Genomic DNA, 21,441 nt, shown 5'->3' on the forward strand with positions numbered 1-21,441 from the left:
CGAACCGAACACTGATTTTGGTAATAAAATTCAATGATTTGCAAGCGTTGCTCGTTAGTAAGTCTATTCATGATGAAATGTCAAAGCATACTGAGCATCTTTCTCTTTGACACCATGTCTGAAATCCCACGTGATCTGTCAAATACTAATGCATGAAAATCCTAACCTCAAAAAAATCACCCGTTAGGACAAAGTATGTTGCATATGATCCTTCCCTTAAAGCCGCCACAAGTTTGCTGGTGACGACTGCAATGTCATTTAGGCGGAGATCTTTGCCACAAGCCTCTTTCAAGGAAAGCATTAGAATGCACAGGAGTGCAGTCGAAATTTATAAGGGAATATCGCGCATGACTAGCAACCCTGAATCACGTCAACGTCTCTTTATGTCTCGGATATGTAAATTAGCGAAGCGGTTATCTCCCTCTATGAGTGTACCATAGGCTAGGGCTGCCGGACGTCCTGAGCGGTCACACATACTACCCAGTAGATACTTTGAGGCCTTTCTAAAAGGCCTTACTGAACGTCATTCCTTTCTCCTCTCTTTTTTTTGTATGTGGCACAAATTGAGAGATTTCTAGTAGGTTTGCCTTTCTTGCCTGTAATTTTGAAGTTAATATTACTCTAAATAATTAATTTAACTGTCTTTTTGGAAAGATTTAATTTCAATGTTCCTATTCCCAATCAACGTCGGGTCTCACTATTTTATGGAGGAATTCCACAGTACAACTATGAGTCGTTTCTCTTATGTGCCAAGTGAAGCCAAGTCTTTCTCCACCTGTTCTTTCCATCGCAGAAGAGGCCTTCCTCTTCCAGTGTTAGCAGTTTCACGACTCGCGTTGAATACTTTCAGAGCTGGAGCGTTTCAATCCATTCGTACGACAGACCAAGTCAGGTTAGGCGCGTAAATAAATAAGCATCCAAAATCATCTTAGTCCATTTGAGACGCAGATAAAAATTCTCGCTTTCAAGTCAATTATAAAATTCGTGGAATGTCAAAAAGCTCTAAGGGATCAATCTAAAACCACAGCGAATTTTTTTTGAGACCTTAGATTTGACGGTTGGAACTCATGTAGCAATCATAAATCGATTCAAATTCAAGTGTGAATTCCGCCTTATAATTCTATATGCAGCTACTTATATATTTACAAATGCATACTTTGTATTTCTTGCAAATTGAAAGATAACCAACACTTATCTGCGTACTTGAACCAATAAACAGTGGCGTATATATAAATAGAGACGCGACACTCTAACAAGTTTTGGCTGTTATTCTTTTTTTTAATATTTATTATTTTTTTATGTAATTATTGCTCGTTACCTAAGAAAAGCAACGCAATTCCAAATTTCAAACTTTATACAAAAATTCCAAAAAATGCGACAAATTTTAGTCAAAATTTCGAGCTTTTATTTTAATTTCTTACAAAAATTTTGAGTATGCAGTTTTGAAGTAGCCAAGACTTATTGTTGATTTTTTGGAATATTTTTCTTTTTGTGGAAGCTTCTCCATATAAAAAAATGTTCGAATTTTATTGAAAAAGGAAATAAATAAAACCGCGTAGCACCGTCAACATAATAATAGCTCAAAACCAGCGGTTGTTTGTATATACTTCAAACTTGAATACCAACTGCATATCCACAATTTTCCAAAAGAATCTGACGAAAAATATTCATAAATTTTATACAAAGTTTAAAACTCTAACTTTCATGGTTTCTAGCTAGATAAGGAGCTACACTTTCGAAAAAAAAAATAATAAACATTAAATAAGCAAAAGAAAAATTGCCAAACTTTTTAAAATGTCGTGTCCCTATTTATATTTTCGCCAACGTATATACCTATGTAAATGAAAATATACCTACAATTAAATATTTATATTCTAATCAACAGATTCACACGTCGCACACATCCAGAATTGCTGGAAGATGACCCCAACTCTGACTATCTGGAGAACACCTGCTTGAATGGTATGCAAATACCAGTTTCATGGTCATTACTTTCCTTCATGTAAATTGCATGCACATACACATACACTTACATATTTACAAGTGCATGCATATCTACCTGTTTCTTGCTTGTTATCATTCCAAATCAAAACAAATGCCACTTATCAAATGCTTACATACTCATCTCTCTACGGAAAATATACACCTGGTCCGGCAATTAAATAACAATCTTTTCCTTTTTCCTTTTTCTTTTTTTTTACTCCACTTTCAACAGCTGAGCGACGTTGTGACGGCCTGGTCGTGTTCGTTAAGGAGGAGAACAAACGACTGGGCGGTCCCTTCGAGGTGGATATATTCAATAACATGACATTGGAAGAATGTCAGACGATGTGTCTGCGCGCCGAGAAGTAAGTGGCAGTGTGCAGCCCCCCACCATTTAAGTTTAAGCACAAGCAAACGTACATACAAATATGCATACATACATACGTATGTACCCACTGATTACATAACCTCACTCTTAACATGCGTTGTGCAAATATAATTAAATAATTATTAAAGTTGGTAATTGATTGTGGTGTGCAATTGCAGATACTTCTGTCGCTCCGTCGAATACGATGATCAGACGAAGCAATGCATTTTATCCGAGGAAGATTCCATTTCACAGAAAGACGACATAAGCATCAGTTCCAGTCCAACACATCATTTCTATGATCTGGTCTGCTTAGACAACCGTAAGTGCATTGGAGGGGAGGGGGGATGTGGTGGAATGTTGTAAATATGAAATGTGCGTGTTGTTGCAGTATTATCGTATGAAAGTTGCAGCCTGTTGGCATGGCTGTTGTGGTTCTAGTTACAGCCAATCTTCCACCATGCCTCCTCGCCTACATCCACCACGCCACCGATTCAGTCATTGTTGACCTATTTCACTACTGACAGCAGTAGTAATTGCTTTGCGATTCTATTTTCTTATAATCATTGTTCTTCTTCTACCATTTGATTGCAGAACGCGCTAATGATTATCCCGATAATTCCGTCACATCGCATCTATTCTCGTCGGGACGGCGGCCTGATACCGCATTTCAGCGCTATCGTAATTCACGCCTGGGCGGCGAATTTCATTCCGAGATTACTGGACGCTCTTTGAGTGAATGCTTGGATGAGTGTCTGCGTCAGACGAGCTTCCAGTGTCGGTGAGTATACTATAAATAAATTTATGCATAAACATTCGGGCAACTCATAAAATACACAAAAAGCTGCTATTCCACAATAAAAAGTTGAAGTCTAAAATGGCAGGATGCAGGTGCAAGGTGGCGCAGAATGTATCAACCTCTTTGAAGACGATACAACATTTTCAGTTGGCGGTAAACATAATTGGTTTTTGAATATATTAACGGGTGACAGTTACGAACTTTATTGTGTTTCAAAATGCCGAGGTATACGCAATAGAACGCGGAAAAATTTTTTCAATGCTTTTGCGGAATAATTCTTCGGTAATTTTATTTCACCGTACATTTCAAAAACAAATATCCAAACCTTGTGGCGCCACCTACTCAAACAAGTTAACGTCTGGAGGCTCGACTTGAAGAGATTGGGTCAACCCGAGATCAGAAATCAGCTGGTCGGCCCCGAACAAGTCAATCAATGGGAACATCCAAACTGTGAAAGATAGTGTCGAGGACAAGCCATTAACGCAATTATCCATTTCTCGGTGGTCCCTTCCAAAATTTTTGACCAAATATTTTGAAGTTGTTTCCATCCAAAATTCAGATGGTTTAACAGCTGGTAGCGGTATTTAAAGGGGCTGGTGTACGTAAGCACGCCGCGGACCCTCGGGCCCCTAAAGAATAACCTTGGACAAAAAATATACATTCTAGAACCGGAAATCGTGACAAAAGTGATGCAAAATGCCATAAAAAGAGCCGAAATTTGCTTCAGCTCAAGTGGCTACCTCCTATCAGAAACATATTATTTTCCAAACATAAAAAAATTAAATGCTCTGCTTCAAATACATACATATTTTGTATTCAGATTTTTAAAAAGCGTGTGTGGGATTGCCTTAAGCTTACAATACTTATCGCACCCAGGAGCCGGGCATACCCCATTAGGGTACCAGAAAAAAATAAATTTACTCCTGATTTGATTTTTGGAAATCCGGTAAAAAGATCCTTCGACTCCGCACAACGAAAGCCTGCGTGCCCACGGACACAAGGGAAGGACCAAGTACAGAAGTGGCCTATTCTCATATCAAAACAGAAGTCCCACCAGCCGGAAGAGTGGTCTAGATGTTCTCCTGCCTGATTTAAAACATATATATATGTCGTGCTGTCCTGCACGTGGGCTCTGCAGACAATATTCTATTAGCTTTTTGGATAAAGCCATTTTCCAACCAAAATTTTCATGATTATAGTCAAGTCTCTTCATAAGCTGGGAGCTGAAACAAACCTAATAACGCTTTTTTACAGCTTACTTTGCGACAGGACTGTCGTGGCGGATTGGGGAGCATCTGTACTCACCATGGAGCTAATAGGGGCCCCCCGCAAGGTATTGTTCCTCTCCCCTGCTCTTGATTGGGGTTTTAAACGATCTTTTATGGAAACCGGGTGGTTAACTGGCTCGAAAGATGCAGAAGAAGGAACAGGTGCAATCAAGTTAGGGATAGATACACTACTGACGGATGTAACGTCAACTAGGAAGGTTAGCATATACTCTGATAGCCGGGACGCTCGAAATCAGTAAGGGAATGACTGATCCCTCAACCGGGTTCGAGTACTTCCTAATAAGGCTCATAGCCTATTTCCATTAAGAGCTTCACTGCAGTTAAGAGCTCAGGTAAATTCAAGGAACGTTAAAATTGGTGAACAGCAAAGTTTATTTCTTACTTTGTGCTTTCTCGCTTGCGATTGCTTGTACTTTATATGAGCGATTACCTCCTTCACGTTGTAATCTCCTTTTTCCAATAGGCATGAAATGCAGTTAAGTCTTGGTGGAAATAAACTCATATTTGGGTGTCGGGTCACAGTGAAATTGCGGGAAACTGCGTGGCTGATGACTTGGCAAGTCAAGGAAATTAAATATATGGATCAGCTGGGGAAGGATCTACACTCCTGCGTTTCACTCTTAGACAGTTGGGTATTATGAAAGCTCAGCAAGCGTTAGCCTAAAGTTAGGACATGCGCAATTGCAAGATCCTTGTAACCTGAGGTTGCCCATGGCGGTCAAGGCAGCTCTCACTTTTGGTGGGGGTTCTGACAGGCCATGGTTTTCACGGGTCAAGATTAGCGATCTGAACTGATCCCGTATCACTCCGCTTTATCAACGCTTTAATCCTACTGCTTCAGAGCTTACCTGTAATTTCCTATAAAAGTCAACCGGAAAAAAGTGAATCAAGATCTCTTGGGCTTTTTTCGTAGAGGTAAGGCCCCTGTGGGGAGAAATAAGCTCAGAGGCTTGATATTGTCTGCTGAGGGGTAATAGTTACTAGTATTTGTGTTTTCTGTATGTTCGTCGTACCAGGAACCGAACCTGGCTCCTGCCGAGTTGTAGTACGCACTTCTAACTAATTGGCTACGACGGCCGCCTTACGATAATTGCAGTTTTATAAAACATTTTATGTGCATGCGCGTAATTCACACGACTATCGTACTTAGAAAGTGGACGTTTACTCGAAGAAGCTCCTTTTGTCCGGCCGATAGTCGCCCAAGCTATGTATTCAGTGGTCGCTGCCAGCCAAAGGAATTTGTTTTTTTCCAACATTTTCCGCGCGCATTAAATCAATAACAACTGTATAACTGCGATTCCGATGGCAAATTAATTAACTCAACTCAACTCAACTCACTAAGTGAAAAGTCGACTGAATACTCAACACATTAACATATATATAGTGTAGATAAATATGTATTGCACGTAACTGTAACTGTTGTTCCGCGTTGACTGACATTTAAGTGGTCATTTAAAATTGTGAACACTAAATGGAGTAAACGGTTCAACGAACAAATCAAAATCATTAAATAAACTTGTCGTATTAAATTCTTTGCTTCATTTCCACTTTTACCACCTCTCTATAAGACACACAATTTAACAGTTTCGTTTCAATCGCTTCTTTTCTATAGATCAGCCGTTTACAGCGATCGCTTTCGTACGTGTCGCTTGAGTCGCTACAATCAAAAGGATGGTATGCGCATTATTTACGATGCCGACTATGACTATTATGAGAATCTAATGTGTAAGTAGTGCAATAAAGTTGCCACATTCGCGCTGTCGTCAACATAAATAAATAAATTTATACCTGCTCTTTTTCTTTGGAAGTGAACGTAGTAGGCGGTGGTGACGCAGATGGACATGGCAACGCTGGTAATGGCGGCAGCCACCGACCTGGTGAGCATGGAAGCACTAATTGGCGTCCACCCAACAAAGACGACGATCGATATGGCGCGGGTGGAGGCGGTAGTTCAGGTGGTAGATATCCTGGTGCTGGAGGTGGCGCGGGAGGTGGACCGGGAGGAGGTGGCGCTGGTGTTGATGACTACGGGCGTCCTTACGATCGCTATCCGATAACAGACGATTATGGTAAATCTATAATAAGTATGTAGCTTTATTGTCAATTCATAAATACTATGATGAGTGCTAAAATACTACTATCACGTGTTCATTACTAAAAACTTGCAAATTTACATTTCTGTGTTCGTTTGGAAAAGTAGCTTATGTCGAAAGGCTGGCTTTAGTATAATACGGCATTCCCTTTAGTCTTTAAACAACAAGGAATTTTTGGATGAGACTTAACAAGAATATTGACTTGCTAGTATCGGAACTATTTCTTGCACGTTTATTTGCCAAAAGATTTTCAACGGCTTAGAGCCGGTGAGTCATTCGCAATCGTATGCTGCGAATGCCGATTTATACTAAAGCCAACCTTTCGACATAAGCTACTTTTCCATACGAACACAGATTTATTTAAAATTATTTCTAACGTGTATGTAACTTCTTTCACGTTTAGTTACTTACTTACCCGCTAACAAACTAACAACGAACGCTTTATTAACCTTACTTCCCCAGATCGCTACCCAGGAGGCGGCGGCGGCGGCGCCAGCGCGGACCGTTATGCTGGAGATAGCCGTTATCCACCACCTGTAGATGGGCGTGACCCTTACGATGAACGCTATCCACTGGGTCGTCTGCCCGCCATCGACAATGAACGCTATCCGGGCGACAGAGACCGCTATCCAGGCGGCAGCGTGGATTTGTATCCTGGCGACCGCGACCGCTACCCATTAGATCGCGATCGTGATCGTGATCGTGATCGGCACCCTAGTGACCGCTATCCCCTCGATCGTGACCGTGATCGTTATCCACTTGGCGATCGTGATCGCGACCGTTATCCAGGCGGTGATCGCGATCGTTACGCTGGCGACAGAGATCGTTACCCAATTGGTGATCGTGAACGGTATCCGATAGGTGATCGTGTACGCGACCGTTATCCCAGCATCGACGAACGTTATCCACCTGGTCGTTATGGTGAACGTGACCGCAATCGCGATCGTTATCCAGTTGGTGACTATCCACCGCGTGATCGCTATCCTTACCGGCCTTTGGATCGTTATCCTATACCACCAGTCACGGAAAATGGTTTAGGTGGTGACGTGCCACATACGCGACCTTACCCACCAGACGATGATTTGTCTTATCGTCCATATGGCACTACGGGCCGCTATCCAGAGGATCGCTATGCCAGTCGTTATCCCTCGCGATATTCGCCAGCGAGGGATCCCATAGGCGGCTACACAGGCCGCGATGCACCCGATAGTTTCTTTCTTGACAAACGTTTTCGTTCCTCATCTTATGATTCGCGATATCCGCTGCTGGCTGGCGGACGTGGTGGACCACCGCCGCGTTACGGACCAGACGGACGTTATCCACCAGATGATATAATACACAGCGCCCGAAGACCAGAACCTGACTCGGCGAAGAGATATCCACCAGCGCCGTTAGTGCCGCCTACCACGATAAGTAAATATCCTTCATCTCCAAACCGCTTTCCGGTAGGTACTGAGCGCTTTCCAATCGATATATACAAATATGGCAATCGATTTGGCAGCAGCGGCAGTAGTAGCGGCGTTAGACCAGGTAAGCGCACCTAAAATAAATGCACACACTAATCGACTAGCAAGCGTTTCGTGTGCCTAACCCCTGATGTTGGAGATATCAGTTTTGTATTATATAAATCGTTTCAACCTATCGTGCAGGTTACGAACGCCCACCACCGCCGCCACACTACTACGATATGGACTATGAGGAGCGCTATGGTGATCGCTATGGCGGCTATGATCGCGAATATGAAGGACCAATAGGCAGACGACCACTAGGCGGCGGCTATCCACATTACGAGACGCCCTTCAATCGCCCCTATGGCCATGGCTTAGGCGCACCACCGCCACTCGATGACAATCGTCCGCTACCGCCTCCACTGCACCCCTACGGCGCTGGTGGACATGGCGGCGCCGTCGTCGGCCCAGGTGTTGCTGCTGGCGGCCCACCGCGTCCGCAATTGACGCGCTGTGAGGAGACAGATAATTTTAAGCAAATTGCGGCCAGACACAAAATGCGACGCCACTATGTGCGACGCGCGCTGGTCGTGCCCTCGCTGATACAATGCGAGCGAGAATGCATCGAGTCGCGGGAGTTCGTTTGTCGCAGCTTCAATTACAGGTAAGTGTCCAAGATGATTTGCTTCGTTACGAGACTATCAGAGCGAATAACCGGTCTTTTTCACCTGCGCAGAGATGCGGCGGCTACTAATTACGATCAACGCGATTTGCCCAATTGTGAGCTGAGCGATCGCGATTCGCGCGAACTGGACGTACACGATCCCAATTACTTTGATGCAGCCAACTATGACTACTATGAACGTAGTTTGGGGCGCAGCGATGGCGAGTGCATGGATGGTGAGTGGAGGGAGGAGGGAAATTACTTTAAGTTAATACATTTGTGCATTGTTTTGATTTACAGTAACACAAACCTGCAACGAGGAGGGCATGGAATTCACTATACGCACACCGGAAGGTTTTCTTGGACGCATCTACACCTATGGCTATTATGACAGGTGTGTGCGCGCGCGAAAATAAGATTATCGTCTGAGATATTTGCACTTCAATCCAATAATAATATATAATTTGCTTATAGATGTTTCTTCCGTGGCAATGGTGGCACCGTGAACGTGTTGCGCATCAGTGGCCCACAAGGCTATCCCGATTGCGGCACACAAAGAGTAGGCTTTTCTATTTAAATTTTATTACTCGTTTCTTTATTCGCACTTCTCGTTCTATATCGGATCATAACCAATGCTTTTTTTCTCTTTACACAGTACGGCGACACGCTGACCAACATTGTGGTTGTGCAATTCTCCGATAATGTGCAAACCAGTCGCGATAAACGCTATAATTTAACATGTGTTTTCCGGGGGCCCGGTGAAGCGGTTGTCACTTCCGGTTATATTGGCGCAGGGTAAGACAAATGAATAGAAATGTGCTGCTTTAAGTAAGGCTTGAAAGTGCGTTGCATACTTGTAGGCGCATGTGAAATGTTGTGGTAGTGAGTAGCGTTGCTTAGCGTATTCTTGAAGCTCTCGCTGAGCTGATGATCATGTAGTTCATAAAATTAGATGCGAAAATATTTCTCTGTTTATTTATAGAAGAGACTATTCTGGCGTGAACTGTTGAAATCGAGTTGGCTATTTAATCTTAAATATTTATCCGAAGGGTATATTTAATCTCAAATCCTAACCCCAGAGAACATTTTTAATTACTAAACATTTCTAAGTCCAAAATAATAAATACATTAGCTCGAAATTGTTTGCAATTATAATTTTGCTGTGGTATATTCTGAAATAACTTATCAGAAGTAGACCCTTCAATTAACTCGGGACTTGATTCGCCATTTTATTTATTAGAGGGGAGCCCGTAGGACTAAAAAGACCACCTTTTTTGCGAAAAAAGATTAATTGTTATAAATCCCTGCTTAAAGACATTTTTCATACTGAAATTATTTCGATGGCACATCCAGCCGGAAAATTCAAAGAGTCTTATTTTGGTTGTTGGTGTTTCCGACTGGATACGAGGATAAAGTATTGTGGAACGATTTTGTTCGTCATCCCTTGTAAAATTTAATTCTGTGTCGTGTCATCTTTAGTGTAATTTTTCGTTCAGAATCGTTTCGCAATATCAAATTTAAAGAGGTTTGGCCCAAATTTTGATCATGCTGTGTCCCATGGATCCATTTCAATCGTCATGCACCATGCCAAGAGAAATTCCGGGCCGGGTATTATATATGAGCCGCCCCCTGGAAGGAAAACAGTAAAATTGGGCGAAAATGTAGAATTTAGCCCTCGAACTTAAACTTGTAAAATTTCCAAATCTCAAAGTGCATAATTTTAGAAATTCTTCAGACTGAAGCCTAAATAATCAGCTGTTAAATTACATATGGCAAACATACGTATATGCATACATATTGAAGACTATAGTGCTGCCAAAACTGTACTAACAACATCTGCTGCAAACATACATAAGTAATAACTTTTTTCTCTTGAGACGAGAAGCTTAGTAATTCCGGTTCTTGGAGGAAAATCGAACACTTTCAACACTTTTTTGTTTGAAAATTTCATTCAATTCTCGATTACTTGCTGGCAGTTCGCCACATTTTTCAGTTCATGGGCGCCACCAGCAGCCCGATTAGAAGATTTCCGTTTTGGACACGCAAGGTTGAGAGTTTTTCGTCAAATCTTCTCGGCTTTAATACACCGATTGGTGCTGGTCTTCAATGAAGAGGAATTATTGACTTCAACTCCCGACGGGTTTAATTGCTGAGTGTGCTACTTGTTCTTCCGATATACTACAGTTGATGCCTTCGAGGCAGCACTTTTAATCACCTACTGACAGTATCGAAATAAAATTGCCTCATTGGACTCCGAAGCTGCTGCACTGGTACATTCATTGTGTTCGGTTGCGCCGATGCTTTCGTTGTCCGACTGTAGTTGACGAATCGATAGATTCTTCATATTATCTCACATCGTTCTTATGGAATCCTTCTGTTTTTCATAAATACTCATTAGTAGTTCTATTCGTATCGACTCCTTCATACATACCTTCGCATCCTTATTTAAACAATTGACTTATTGCCTGCCAAGCATTCAAAAAGGTAGGCTGCAAATCATACCCACAGCGGGGGCACTGATGACTAGCGCAGTTACGGTTTGGATATTGTAGCCGTCTCAACAGCTAACAGCTAACTGTCCAGTCTCGATCCCAATACCTCCAATCAGTGGTCGGCATGTGAAGACTCCCCCACCTCTTGCAAAGAATTTACTTTACATTTCTTGCTAAGTTGTAATTTTTCTCCTTCTTGTTTTCACTTTACTTATTCACAATAAAAAAAGCACAGCAATGCATTTCTAAAATTTTAAGAAAACTTTCGTGCTATTCACATATCTTTTACTAGTGGGAAACTGTAAATTTTTTAACCATAAATATTTTATATTTAGAGTTTCAACATCACAGATGACGGACTCGCCTTTGTATGGTTGAACATAAATAAATATGCATTTGTTCTTAACTGACTGAAATTAGGTTAGGATTTGCTGGCAACCAAAGTACTGGCCGCCTAGACTTCAAGTAATGTTCGGTTAAATTCGGGCTGACCTAGCTTTGAACCCAAGAGCAGACAATAGATTGGAAATGGTTTTATATATGTATTTGTATGCTAGTTAATAGTTCACGCCGGGGTGGAGAAGTCTTTACAAAAAATTATTGTTTCGCCAGAATAGTCTGTTAATTATTTTATGACTTCTTCTGGCTGCCTATCAACTATACGCTTGTACTGCTGATAGTCTTTTTGCTATAGATAAGCTTATATTAATTTTATTTAGCTACCACTAATCCCAGTAAATCGTTGTACTCTAAATGCAACGAAATGAGCGGTGGAGAGGCATAAATAAATCGCTGTGCTCACTTGTTGCAAAGCTCAGCATTATTTCATGTAATCGCCACCAAACATTTTGTTGACCCATTGCCACAATGTGTTTCTGTATGAAGTCTCACTGATTCCCACAGATCCGGCAGTCCCATACCAATCGAATACTTACCTGCAGAGAATACGCTCAGCTCCAAAGTTCGTCTCATGATACTGTATCAAGGACGTCCGACCACCACTATAGCAGTCGGTGATCCACTAACTTTCCGCTTGGAGGCACAAGATGGCTACAATCATGTTACTGATATATTTGCTACCAATGTGGTGGCGCGTGATCCATACTCGGGCAGGAGTATACAGCTTATCGATCGCTTCGGGTATGTGCATCATTTGTTGCTGTAAAAATACCATGTTTCTTAAAACTTACTTACGCGTCAATTTAGTTGCCCCGTGGATCCGTATGTCTTCCCCGAACTGGATAAATTGCGCGATGGTGATACGTTGGAGGCGCGTTTCAACGCCTTCAAAATACCCGAATCTAACTTCCTCGTATTTGAGGCTACAGTTCGCACTTGTCGCGATGGCTGTCAACCGGCTTATTGTCCAGGCGCAGCTGGACGGCAGGAGCCCTCGTTCGGTCGTCGCAGGCGTTCGTTGAATGAAACAGATGTTGTGGAAATTGAATCGAATACTGAACCGGTAGCTGAACGTTTGATGGACGACATGTCCGAGATGAATAGCACAAAGGCGACAGCCACTTTGGGAGATTTTAACAAAAGTGAGTCGTTAGTTTTCTAAAAAAAAAAACACTGAGTCCATAATAATAAAAAAAAACCATACGGCTCTTACAGCTGCCACAAGCGATGACAAGTCCAATCAGGAGCTTGAAGAACCCGAGCAAGTGCGGGAAATGATTGAGGTAAGTTGTCGAAAAAATATCGAATGAAAATTTTAAAAAATACTGCATCATTTTCTGCGTTATAACTACTTTCTTTCTTTCCTTTGATCAAGGTATTTGAAACCCGTGAAGAGATCGAGAAGGAAACATATCCACGCAAACTAGTTGCTCCCATAGAGACCGTATGCATGACACCCTCTGAGTATCACGGCCTTATAACAGCCATTATATTGCTAATGTTTTTACTATTCAGTATTACTTTGGTTTCTGGTTTAGCTTACCGGTAAATGATTTGATTAAAATTTACGTTTGCAAGAGCATTTTTTATTTTACAAAAAAAAAAACATTTCACATTTTATTCGTTTTCTTAGACGCTATTGGAGCACTATGTCAAAAAATCGTATTGCCGATCGCCACTCGCCAATACATTCAATGGGTCATTCTTCGATACGCACGCACGAGCGTTTCAGTGAGATCGGTCAAATGCCGGGTGGCAGCGGAAATGCAATGCCAAATCGTACGGCGGGTGCTTTCCGTGCGAATATGTCGATATTTGGCGGTAGTTTGCATAAAACTTTTGCTACTGGGTAAATATGCTAAAATAAAATAATTATTTTTGTATTTTATGTAGTACATAAAAGGGAGTGAACTCTCTATGTTAATAGATCGTAAGAGGTTTCCAGAAGATATTTACCGCCAAACAGTGGAAATCATTTATCTAAAACAAATCCCAATTTAGCGCTACATATTTTAGCCGCAGATCCATTAAATTTAAATTTTAAAGCATTAATTATAAAGGCTTGCAACGCCTTCGGTCGAAATTGGATCTGGAACTGCCTCAAACGGGTTTTTGATTGTTGAGCAGCTTTAATATATGTGACCTGGTCTACGGAAAGGGGGCTTAGGTGTCAAAAAATCAATTTTCACTTTTTGGTTGATTCGGATGGAAGATGAGATGCTTTTCCACGTGGTGAAAAGCAGAAAATCCTAACTTGCTTAGAAGTGTACTAAAANACTTTCTTATTAAATGTGCTGTACATTGTCTGTGTTCCCTTATAAACTACAAGAAAATGGTCAGAATGTGAACATTTTCATAGAGAGATGTAGCTTCATACTTCTATTGAGACCGCTTCTTAGCAATCCTTCATACTCGTATTATGGACTACTCTACTACAGACTTTTAGGCCGAAGAGTGTTTTAACTATTCTTCCCTTGGGCCGTAACGACGAGGCAACAGATTTCATGAAAGTTTTTAGTGGCCCTTACCGACACCATGTTATATGCACGGCCTTAATGCGCAGTAAAAGTTTCCTTCTTTGGAAATCTAGCAATATGATTTTCAGTTTTTCTTTTTGTATCAATAGTTTTTCGATCGTTATGATTGTATAGTAAAAGTATTACAAATTATTGTTTACTTATTTAATTCTTTCTATATACCTCCCATGTCTCCACAGCAATTTAGCGCGCATGTGCCAGCTACCAGTCATCAATCCGATGCGCAATAATGGCAATACAAGTCATCAATTTGAAGATCCCAGCGAGCCAATTTATACCGATCCATCACTGTTCGAACGTTCTAGGTTCGTAGATTTGAATTTTTATGGAGCGGCAAATAGCAAAATATCAAATAAGTAATAGAATACCCGTATGGGGTATTACGGTGGGCTCATCTATTAAATCATCTTATAAATACATTCGATAAAAAATGCATGCAACAACAATGCTCATACACACAAGTCAATTCTCAGTTTTATGTACAAAATTTACAGGTGCGCTGTTACATTAAATTTGTTAAATTATTATTTTTTTTATTAGAGGTATTTCTTAGACTGGAAAAGGTTGTGGAAATCTCTAAAATCCCCAAGCTTAAACAAAATTGTCAATATGTTTACCAAATAATTTTCGAGTTTTTTCCTTTTTCCAGATTAGGGAAATTGCCAAATTATTTTCAAATGCACATTGTAACGGTTCCTCACTGCACTTACTTAAAAAATCACAAAATATCAAAACACGCATTAATACACGTAAGCCGTCATCGATTCGCCAACAGTTAGCGAGTGGCGAAACGAACGAACTCAAAGAGGTATAACCAAACTCGCTATCGTCTATCCGTTCTAGCTAACTTTGCTGTTGCTTTCACATGCAAAATTCTTCTTTAAGCGGCCGGAACTCAAACATAGCGAGCGAGAAGTGGCGAATCGATGACGGCTGTAATTACATTCATATGTTAATATGCATTTAGATATTGTTTATCTACAGGTGTATCTAACATGGTGTAATACTTTTTACTTCAGCCATCGCTATCTTTCCAAGTTCTAACGACTTTCATACTTTTGTTGTATATTCTTGTTGGTACATCCCTACTCACTCTCTCATAATGATTTGAATTCAATACAACAACAATAAAAAAACCAGCAGACAAAAATGTAAATTAAGGCAGATGTTACAGTTTTGCACTCATATATTTTTAAGAACTTTTTGATAATTTTCACGAAAAAAATAACTACTAACACAATGTTCAGTACTCTTTTGCTTGTTTCAGTTCCTGGATGCGATTTGGCATACCTTATTTGTATCTTTGTAAAAATTCTGGAGATATATCCTTAGTTTGCTTTCACAGCTCATGTACTCGATTTTACGGACTTTGATACTTATTAAGCTGTGCTTTTAGTTGATTTCGCAAATTCTCGATGAGATTCATGTCCGCGGATTGTGGAGGTCATTTAAAATTTGCAAATTTTTGCTTTTGTATCCAGGCATTGCGACATTATGCAGTGTGTTTTGAGTGATTTTTCAGCAGAAACTCTAATTTTTTCGACTACATCTTGCAAATTTTGTTGAAATATGAACAGATACTGTTCCTTACGCATAATGCGTACTAACGGACAAACACAATTTTATAAATACAACCCCAAACTATTATTGACCGACCACTGTGATTCACAGTTTGCCTTACATGATGCGCATGGGCTTAATTTGGGTCTTCGATCCAATACCATGCCCGGCCATCTGATTGAAAGCGATTAATTTAGTCTTGTCAGAGCAAATAACCTTCAATTGAAACTCAAAAATATGTTTTTTATTGCATTATGAACGGCCTAACATATCCCAATATGCCACGATTCGGTTTTCGTGCGATGCAGCAAAATGCTGCCACACTCGCACATGTATTTTGATCAAATTTGCCTTTTTATTCTTTATGATGCCTTTGCGCTCAATTTGGCAATTCTTCGCCTCGCTGTCTATTCATTTGCATTAAAGTTTAATACCTTAAGCGCTTCTGTAATAGTGGCTGCATCACTACTTGCTGCTAAGTTCACAAGATATCGTACCGTAATATTTTTTGACAGACTTCCTTTGTCCTTGGGAACACTTTAGGCTATATTTTTTGTCAGTCTTAACATTTTCAAATAGCGAATTACAAAATTTTTTGCCACATTTCGGGCGGTCCCGCCTTGCCGCAGTAAATCTATTATTTACATTTATGGTTCCTGATTAACTATGTTATTTACTGGTGATCACTTCTTCAATAAATTACAATATAGAAAAAATTCATCTGACTTCCAACTGAGTAAGAGATAACTGTCAAATGCAAAACTGAGAGTGAGTGCAAAACTGTAACATCTGCCTTAATTTACATTTTTGTCTGCTGGTTTATTTATTGTTGTTGTATTGACTTGAAATCGTTATGAGAGAGGGAGTAGGGATGTACCAACAAGAATATACAACAATAGGATGAAAGTCGTTAGAGCTTGGAAATTTAGCGGTGGCTGAAATAAAAAGTGTTACACCATGTTACAGTTTTGCTAGTCACTGTATATAATATCCCCACTTGCTTGAAATATTTGCTCTTCGTAAGTATTTTGCCAAATAAAGCATTTCACCCGTTATTAAGATCCCGAACCCTTTGTAATCTTTTAAACTACGAGTATCTGGTTGAAGTGTCCTAGTATAGGGGCAAAACTATCGATTGTACTTTCGATAGTATCGATATTTTTTTTATTTTTCGCTACTATCGAATGTAATTTGTCACTATCGATAGTACGACAGACAGTGTTTATTCAAGTTTTATATCTTGTTTTCTGCTTTTTTTTTAACTATTTAAACATTCTTGGAGTTTCCAGAACACACCTACAAAATACACATTCTAGAAAACCTAGTTCCTTCAATTTCAAATCATTTCAAATTTTCGATAACTGTACTTCTTATTTAACTGTTCAGTAGTCTACAGGGTTATCAAACGTCCCTTTCGGAAGTATTTTAAATAGATCTACATATCAAGACTTCGATACTATCGACGATATATTGATAGGTTTGAAAATAATATTGAACACTATCGTTGTGCTCACTATCGATAGTTTTGCAGCTCTATGTCCTAGGCATGGTTCGAATCAATTTTTAACGCGAGTTCAAATTAATGGACAGTGGTCAAAAATTTGCATTTATCGAATACTTTCTTCAGGAAAAAGGGACAATTGTTCAGAACAAGAATATTTTAACTTCCAAAAAATCAGTAGAAGAGTACTGTCAAATTTTGAAAAAGTAAATTTTCAATCCTATACTTGGGCCATCCGCAGTATCCTCGTGTTTTAACTCCATCCAAGCGTTTTGTGTTTCAAAATTCAGGAAATAGCAATAAGAGATTCAGGTTAAATGAAGAACTCATTGCTGAAACAAATGTATATTAAGGACTTTGAGAAACCCTATCATTTGGGAGGAATAAAATAATTGATTCATATCAAGTCCTGCAGCTAATCTAAAAATTATTGATTTATGTATTTTATTTTCTTTCGTTTTATGTATTTTTTTTCTTAATATTTATTTTATTATTAGTTAATTAAAATTTTTGGAATTTAATTTTATCAAGAAAGTCCACAATAACTATTATAGCATTAGGAACAAATAAAGGTAATTAATTCAATTAGAATTACAAAACTGAAAAAAAATATACCGGTTGTTGATTGCCCGTCTGTCAGGGTACAATTTTGATCTGATCAGCTGCGCCGTTAATCCAGATCAACGATACCGTCTGTCAAGGTTTTAACTTATCAAAGTGGTCTCGTATTTTATAAAAAAAACTAGGGTGGACATGGATAAAATCCGGATATTCGGTTAATATCCGTAAATTTTACTATCCGGATATCTGGTTATTATCCGTTCTCTTTTATTATTCCTATATCCGGTTTGCACCTGTTAATTTTGTTATCGGGTATGCGGTTTATATCCGTTCATTTATTAATCGGATATTCGGACTATCGGATTTTTAATCAGATATTCAAATATCCGCATATTCGAAAATACGGATAGAACTCCAAGGCCTAATACGAAGCTTTGTTAAGTATTTCAATTACAAGTCTTTAAAATACAAATACAAAATACGTTTGTTTTCAAAAGCATTTTCAAATGTATTTGAATTTTCAAAATCGTACGTATTTAAATATTTTTTGTAAAAGTAGTTTGGATTTGTATTTCAAATACCTTTTTGTAACGTTTTTGTTTTTATTTTGTATTTAAAGATTGTTTTAAAAGTATTTTTAACATCTCTGGAATTAGTAAAATTAATATTTTTTCATTACTAACAAAAATGTTAAAATTTTATTTCAAATTACAAGCATTTTGAAATTCAGTTTACAATTGCCGGCAATTGCATATTTTTGCTTTGTTGCAATAGCCGTCACGTCCACCAGCAATTTGACATTTTACGCTGCACCAGTCCCCGCGTTCTTCGCAAACGTTCGCGAATGTTAATGTGCTAACTGAAAAGATATAAATATTTTCAATTTACTCGTAGTTATGTAATGGGGGAGAAATGCGAAATAATATTTGTTTAGTTGGAGGCGTATTTTTTTAATGAAGATGATTTTTTATATACATATTTCAAAGACGATGTGTAAATTTTTACGAGCGAGCATAGTTTATGATCCAGTATGTATAATGAAAAGTGTTTTAAAAAATATGTTTATATGTACATATATTCGAATGCGTACACTTTTCGTCTTCCGCACTGCTATGCACTCATGTTTACATGCATACATACAGACATAGACTTGCAAGTCATGCGTATATATATAAGTAGATCGGTTTTAATTCATCGCCTAACACGTTCCGTGCGCATATTTTATCACATTTCCACAAAATATTCACAAATTCAGACAAATATTAATTGATAAGAAATTAATTTCACTAACCATCAACCGGTAAAGCACGAGAGCCAACCACAAACACAAATAAAAGAAACATTATCAACTTGCGGAAAAGTTGCATTTTTTTTTTTTCCTAAACAATCTGCTTCAGCGTGTCATACAGCGCCAATATCACAACACTAACTGTGATCTAGAGGAGTTTTTAGTGCAGTTTCATCCGAATAGATAGCGTATTTATCAGATTTGTCAATGTTTTCTTTCCCCTTGGATTTTTTGTGGGGCGTATTACACAATCTATTCAGAAACGTGATTTTCTATTACTTTTGCTTTTAAATACAAAATTAAACTGATTATACATATTCAGGAGAAAGTAGGAAAATTGATTGTAGAAATTTGTAATTTTTTAACGTTAGACATACATTAGGATCATCCAAAATAAGTAAAGTCGGAGTTTAAATGCCCTCACCCCCTATGATTGTGCTATACTGAAAAAATTTTACCCGTTTTTTCTTTTTGAAATCAAAAAATATTTAGTGGTCGCTCAAAGCACTCAAAGTTTTTCATGTATTTTATATGGGCCAGTTGCCTACGCACTGTGGTAAGTTCGCCTTGTTAATTATTGTTGCTTTTTTCACTTTTTCATATTTGTTAAGCCAACACAATCAAGCGCAGCGGAATAGCTCAAAACTCAAAAGCTATACCAACGTGATTTCCGACGCATCCTTTTCAGAGGTATTGACACCCTAATAAAAGGAATAAATACCCAACTTTTCAGGTCAACATTTGAGTAGCTTGCGTCTGTATGGCCTTTTTAATTTCATAAATAATTATTATTTTTAAGTGAAAAAATAAAATACAAAAATAATGATTATCTCTGAGCGAAAAAATAAAAATCATAAAATAATCATTATTTGTAATCGAAAAAATAAAAAAAAAATGATAATTAATTCCGTTGAGCGAAAAAATAAAGCTCAATAATAATTTTTATTTTTGAGCTAAAAAAAATAAAAATCATAAAATAATGATTAAGTGCTGATTTAAATTATTTTACTCACAATGATTACCGTCCCTGATACTAACTATTTTTTATATGCCCCCTAAAAGTTCCAAAAAATACAATAGGCGGAGCCCATAGAAGATCGCTAGTATTAAAAAATTGTAAAATATACAACAAAAAAGAGTTCTCTGATAGAATAATATTGATTTTCAAGAATTCTATACCATTTCCACGAAAAATTATTTTTCCCCACGTAAAATACATGGCACACTTTGAGCGCTTTGAGCACCTTTTAAAAATGTTTGATTTCGAAAAAAATGGGTGTATGTTTTTCGATTTGGAACAATTCTAGAGGGTGAGAGCATTAAAATTCCGACATTACTTTTTCTACAAGCATTTTTGGACCACCCTAATGCGCATACATAGAGTGTCGAAAATATAAATAGAGCAGAGACATTTTAGCATTATTTGGCTATATCCCTTCGTTTATTTAATGTTTTTTTTTAATTTTTACCCGTCTTCACAAAAAGAAGAAGATTCGCCGGAATATTTTTTTTTTGTTATGTATGTTACCGCCCACGTTAACCGATTTCTATAATTCTAAAAGAAAAGTGTTACCTCACAGGTGGTCTCATACTAATTTGGTATAAATCCGATCATTGGGTCATGAAGATACTAACGATAATCTTAAATTTTTATATGAGAATTGAAGTAAGTCCAAATTTTAAACTTTGTACAAAAAGCAGGAAAATTCGATCAAGTTTCACCAAAACTTTGAGATGTTTAATTATATTTCTTAGAAACATTATGAGTATGTAGTTTTGTAGCCCATTCAATTTTAGAGTAACAAAGTGAAAATTTTGAATACCTAGGACTTACCTTTGATTTTTAGTCATTTTTTTTTTGTAGAAGGTGTTGCTCATTTTCATTCCTTACACAAATAAAAATAGCCAAAACTTGCTAAAATATATCTAGGGTTGAAATACTTTTACTCAGACATCCGTTATAACAACCCAGAGGGCATTAGGATTAGTCGAATGATAAAATTAACATTAATGTGCAGCCTGGCTTGATGAGATACTTTCCCTTGTTCTCATTAAGCTGCAGTCAGTTCCATCCACTATCTCCGCTTTCATTTCCATCATGGAAACCTATTATGTAAAGGACGCTAACCACAAAGCGGCCATGCTTATAGAAAAGTAATCTGGGTTGTGATCGATTCATTCCGATATACCGCCTTCGAAGTGTTGAAGGAGTATTTGATTACGTAATGTGCATTTGCGCCGCTGGTTAAGCTTTAAAAAATTTCTCGTATATTACATAATATTATGAACTTAACGAGAAAGGCTGACACGCTAGTAAATATATAGGGTTCGCTGGAAAATTGTCACAGAGTCAAATTCTCTTTCTAAGAGCACATAACAGGCACATGCGCATACTCATTTGAAAAGTATATTCAGTTATGTATTTTTTGTTATATTTGTGAATGCAAACGCACTATACAA

The 21,441-nt window shown here is 38.5% G+C and overlaps 2 protein-coding genes across 2 annotated transcripts in view; one reads left to right on the forward strand and one right to left on the reverse strand.

Moving 5' to 3' along the window:
• The window catches only part of nompA (no mechanoreceptor potential A), a 38,235-nt gene that overhangs the window by 16,428 nt on the left and 366 nt on the right, over positions 1 to 21,441 (forward strand). The window contains exons 6-23 of the mRNA XM_017615438.1: positions 1,886 to 1,962; positions 2,216 to 2,348; positions 2,530 to 2,672; positions 2,945 to 3,131; positions 6,051 to 6,163; positions 6,247 to 6,507; positions 6,994 to 8,061; positions 8,181 to 8,643; positions 8,716 to 8,879; positions 8,944 to 9,037; positions 9,118 to 9,202; positions 9,299 to 9,438; positions 12,039 to 12,275; positions 12,342 to 12,676; positions 12,750 to 12,817; positions 12,910 to 13,079; positions 13,168 to 13,383; positions 14,251 to 14,376. Coding sequence (XP_017470927.1) covers positions 1,886 to 1,962; positions 2,216 to 2,348; positions 2,530 to 2,672; positions 2,945 to 3,131; positions 6,051 to 6,163; positions 6,247 to 6,507; positions 6,994 to 8,061; positions 8,181 to 8,643; positions 8,716 to 8,879; positions 8,944 to 9,037; positions 9,118 to 9,202; positions 9,299 to 9,438; positions 12,039 to 12,275; positions 12,342 to 12,676; positions 12,750 to 12,817; positions 12,910 to 13,079; positions 13,168 to 13,383; positions 14,251 to 14,376 — 4,080 coding nt within the window. The remainder of the gene's footprint in view (positions 1 to 1,885; positions 1,963 to 2,215; positions 2,349 to 2,529; positions 2,673 to 2,944; positions 3,132 to 6,050; positions 6,164 to 6,246; positions 6,508 to 6,993; positions 8,062 to 8,180; positions 8,644 to 8,715; positions 8,880 to 8,943; positions 9,038 to 9,117; positions 9,203 to 9,298; positions 9,439 to 12,038; positions 12,276 to 12,341; positions 12,677 to 12,749; positions 12,818 to 12,909; positions 13,080 to 13,167; positions 13,384 to 14,250; positions 14,377 to 21,441) is intronic.
• Positions 18,414 to 19,122, reverse strand: LOC108362463 (uncharacterized). Its single transcript, XM_017615445.1, has 2 exons — positions 18,985 to 19,122; positions 18,414 to 18,552 (listed from the first exon to the last, which is right to left on the reverse strand). Exons 1-2 carry the CDS (start codon positions 19,058 to 19,060, stop codon positions 18,425 to 18,427), a joined length of 204 nt encoding a protein of 67 aa, XP_017470934.1. The 5' UTR covers positions 19,061 to 19,122; the 3' UTR covers positions 18,414 to 18,424.

This window comes from Rhagoletis zephyria, unplaced genomic scaffold, assembly GCF_001687245.7.
Source record: "Rhagoletis zephyria isolate East Lansing unplaced genomic scaffold, Rhagoletis_zephyria_1.1 Rzeph_scaffold_00022, whole genome shotgun sequence".
Lineage (NCBI taxonomy): Eukaryota > Metazoa > Arthropoda > Insecta > Diptera > Tephritidae > Rhagoletis > Rhagoletis zephyria.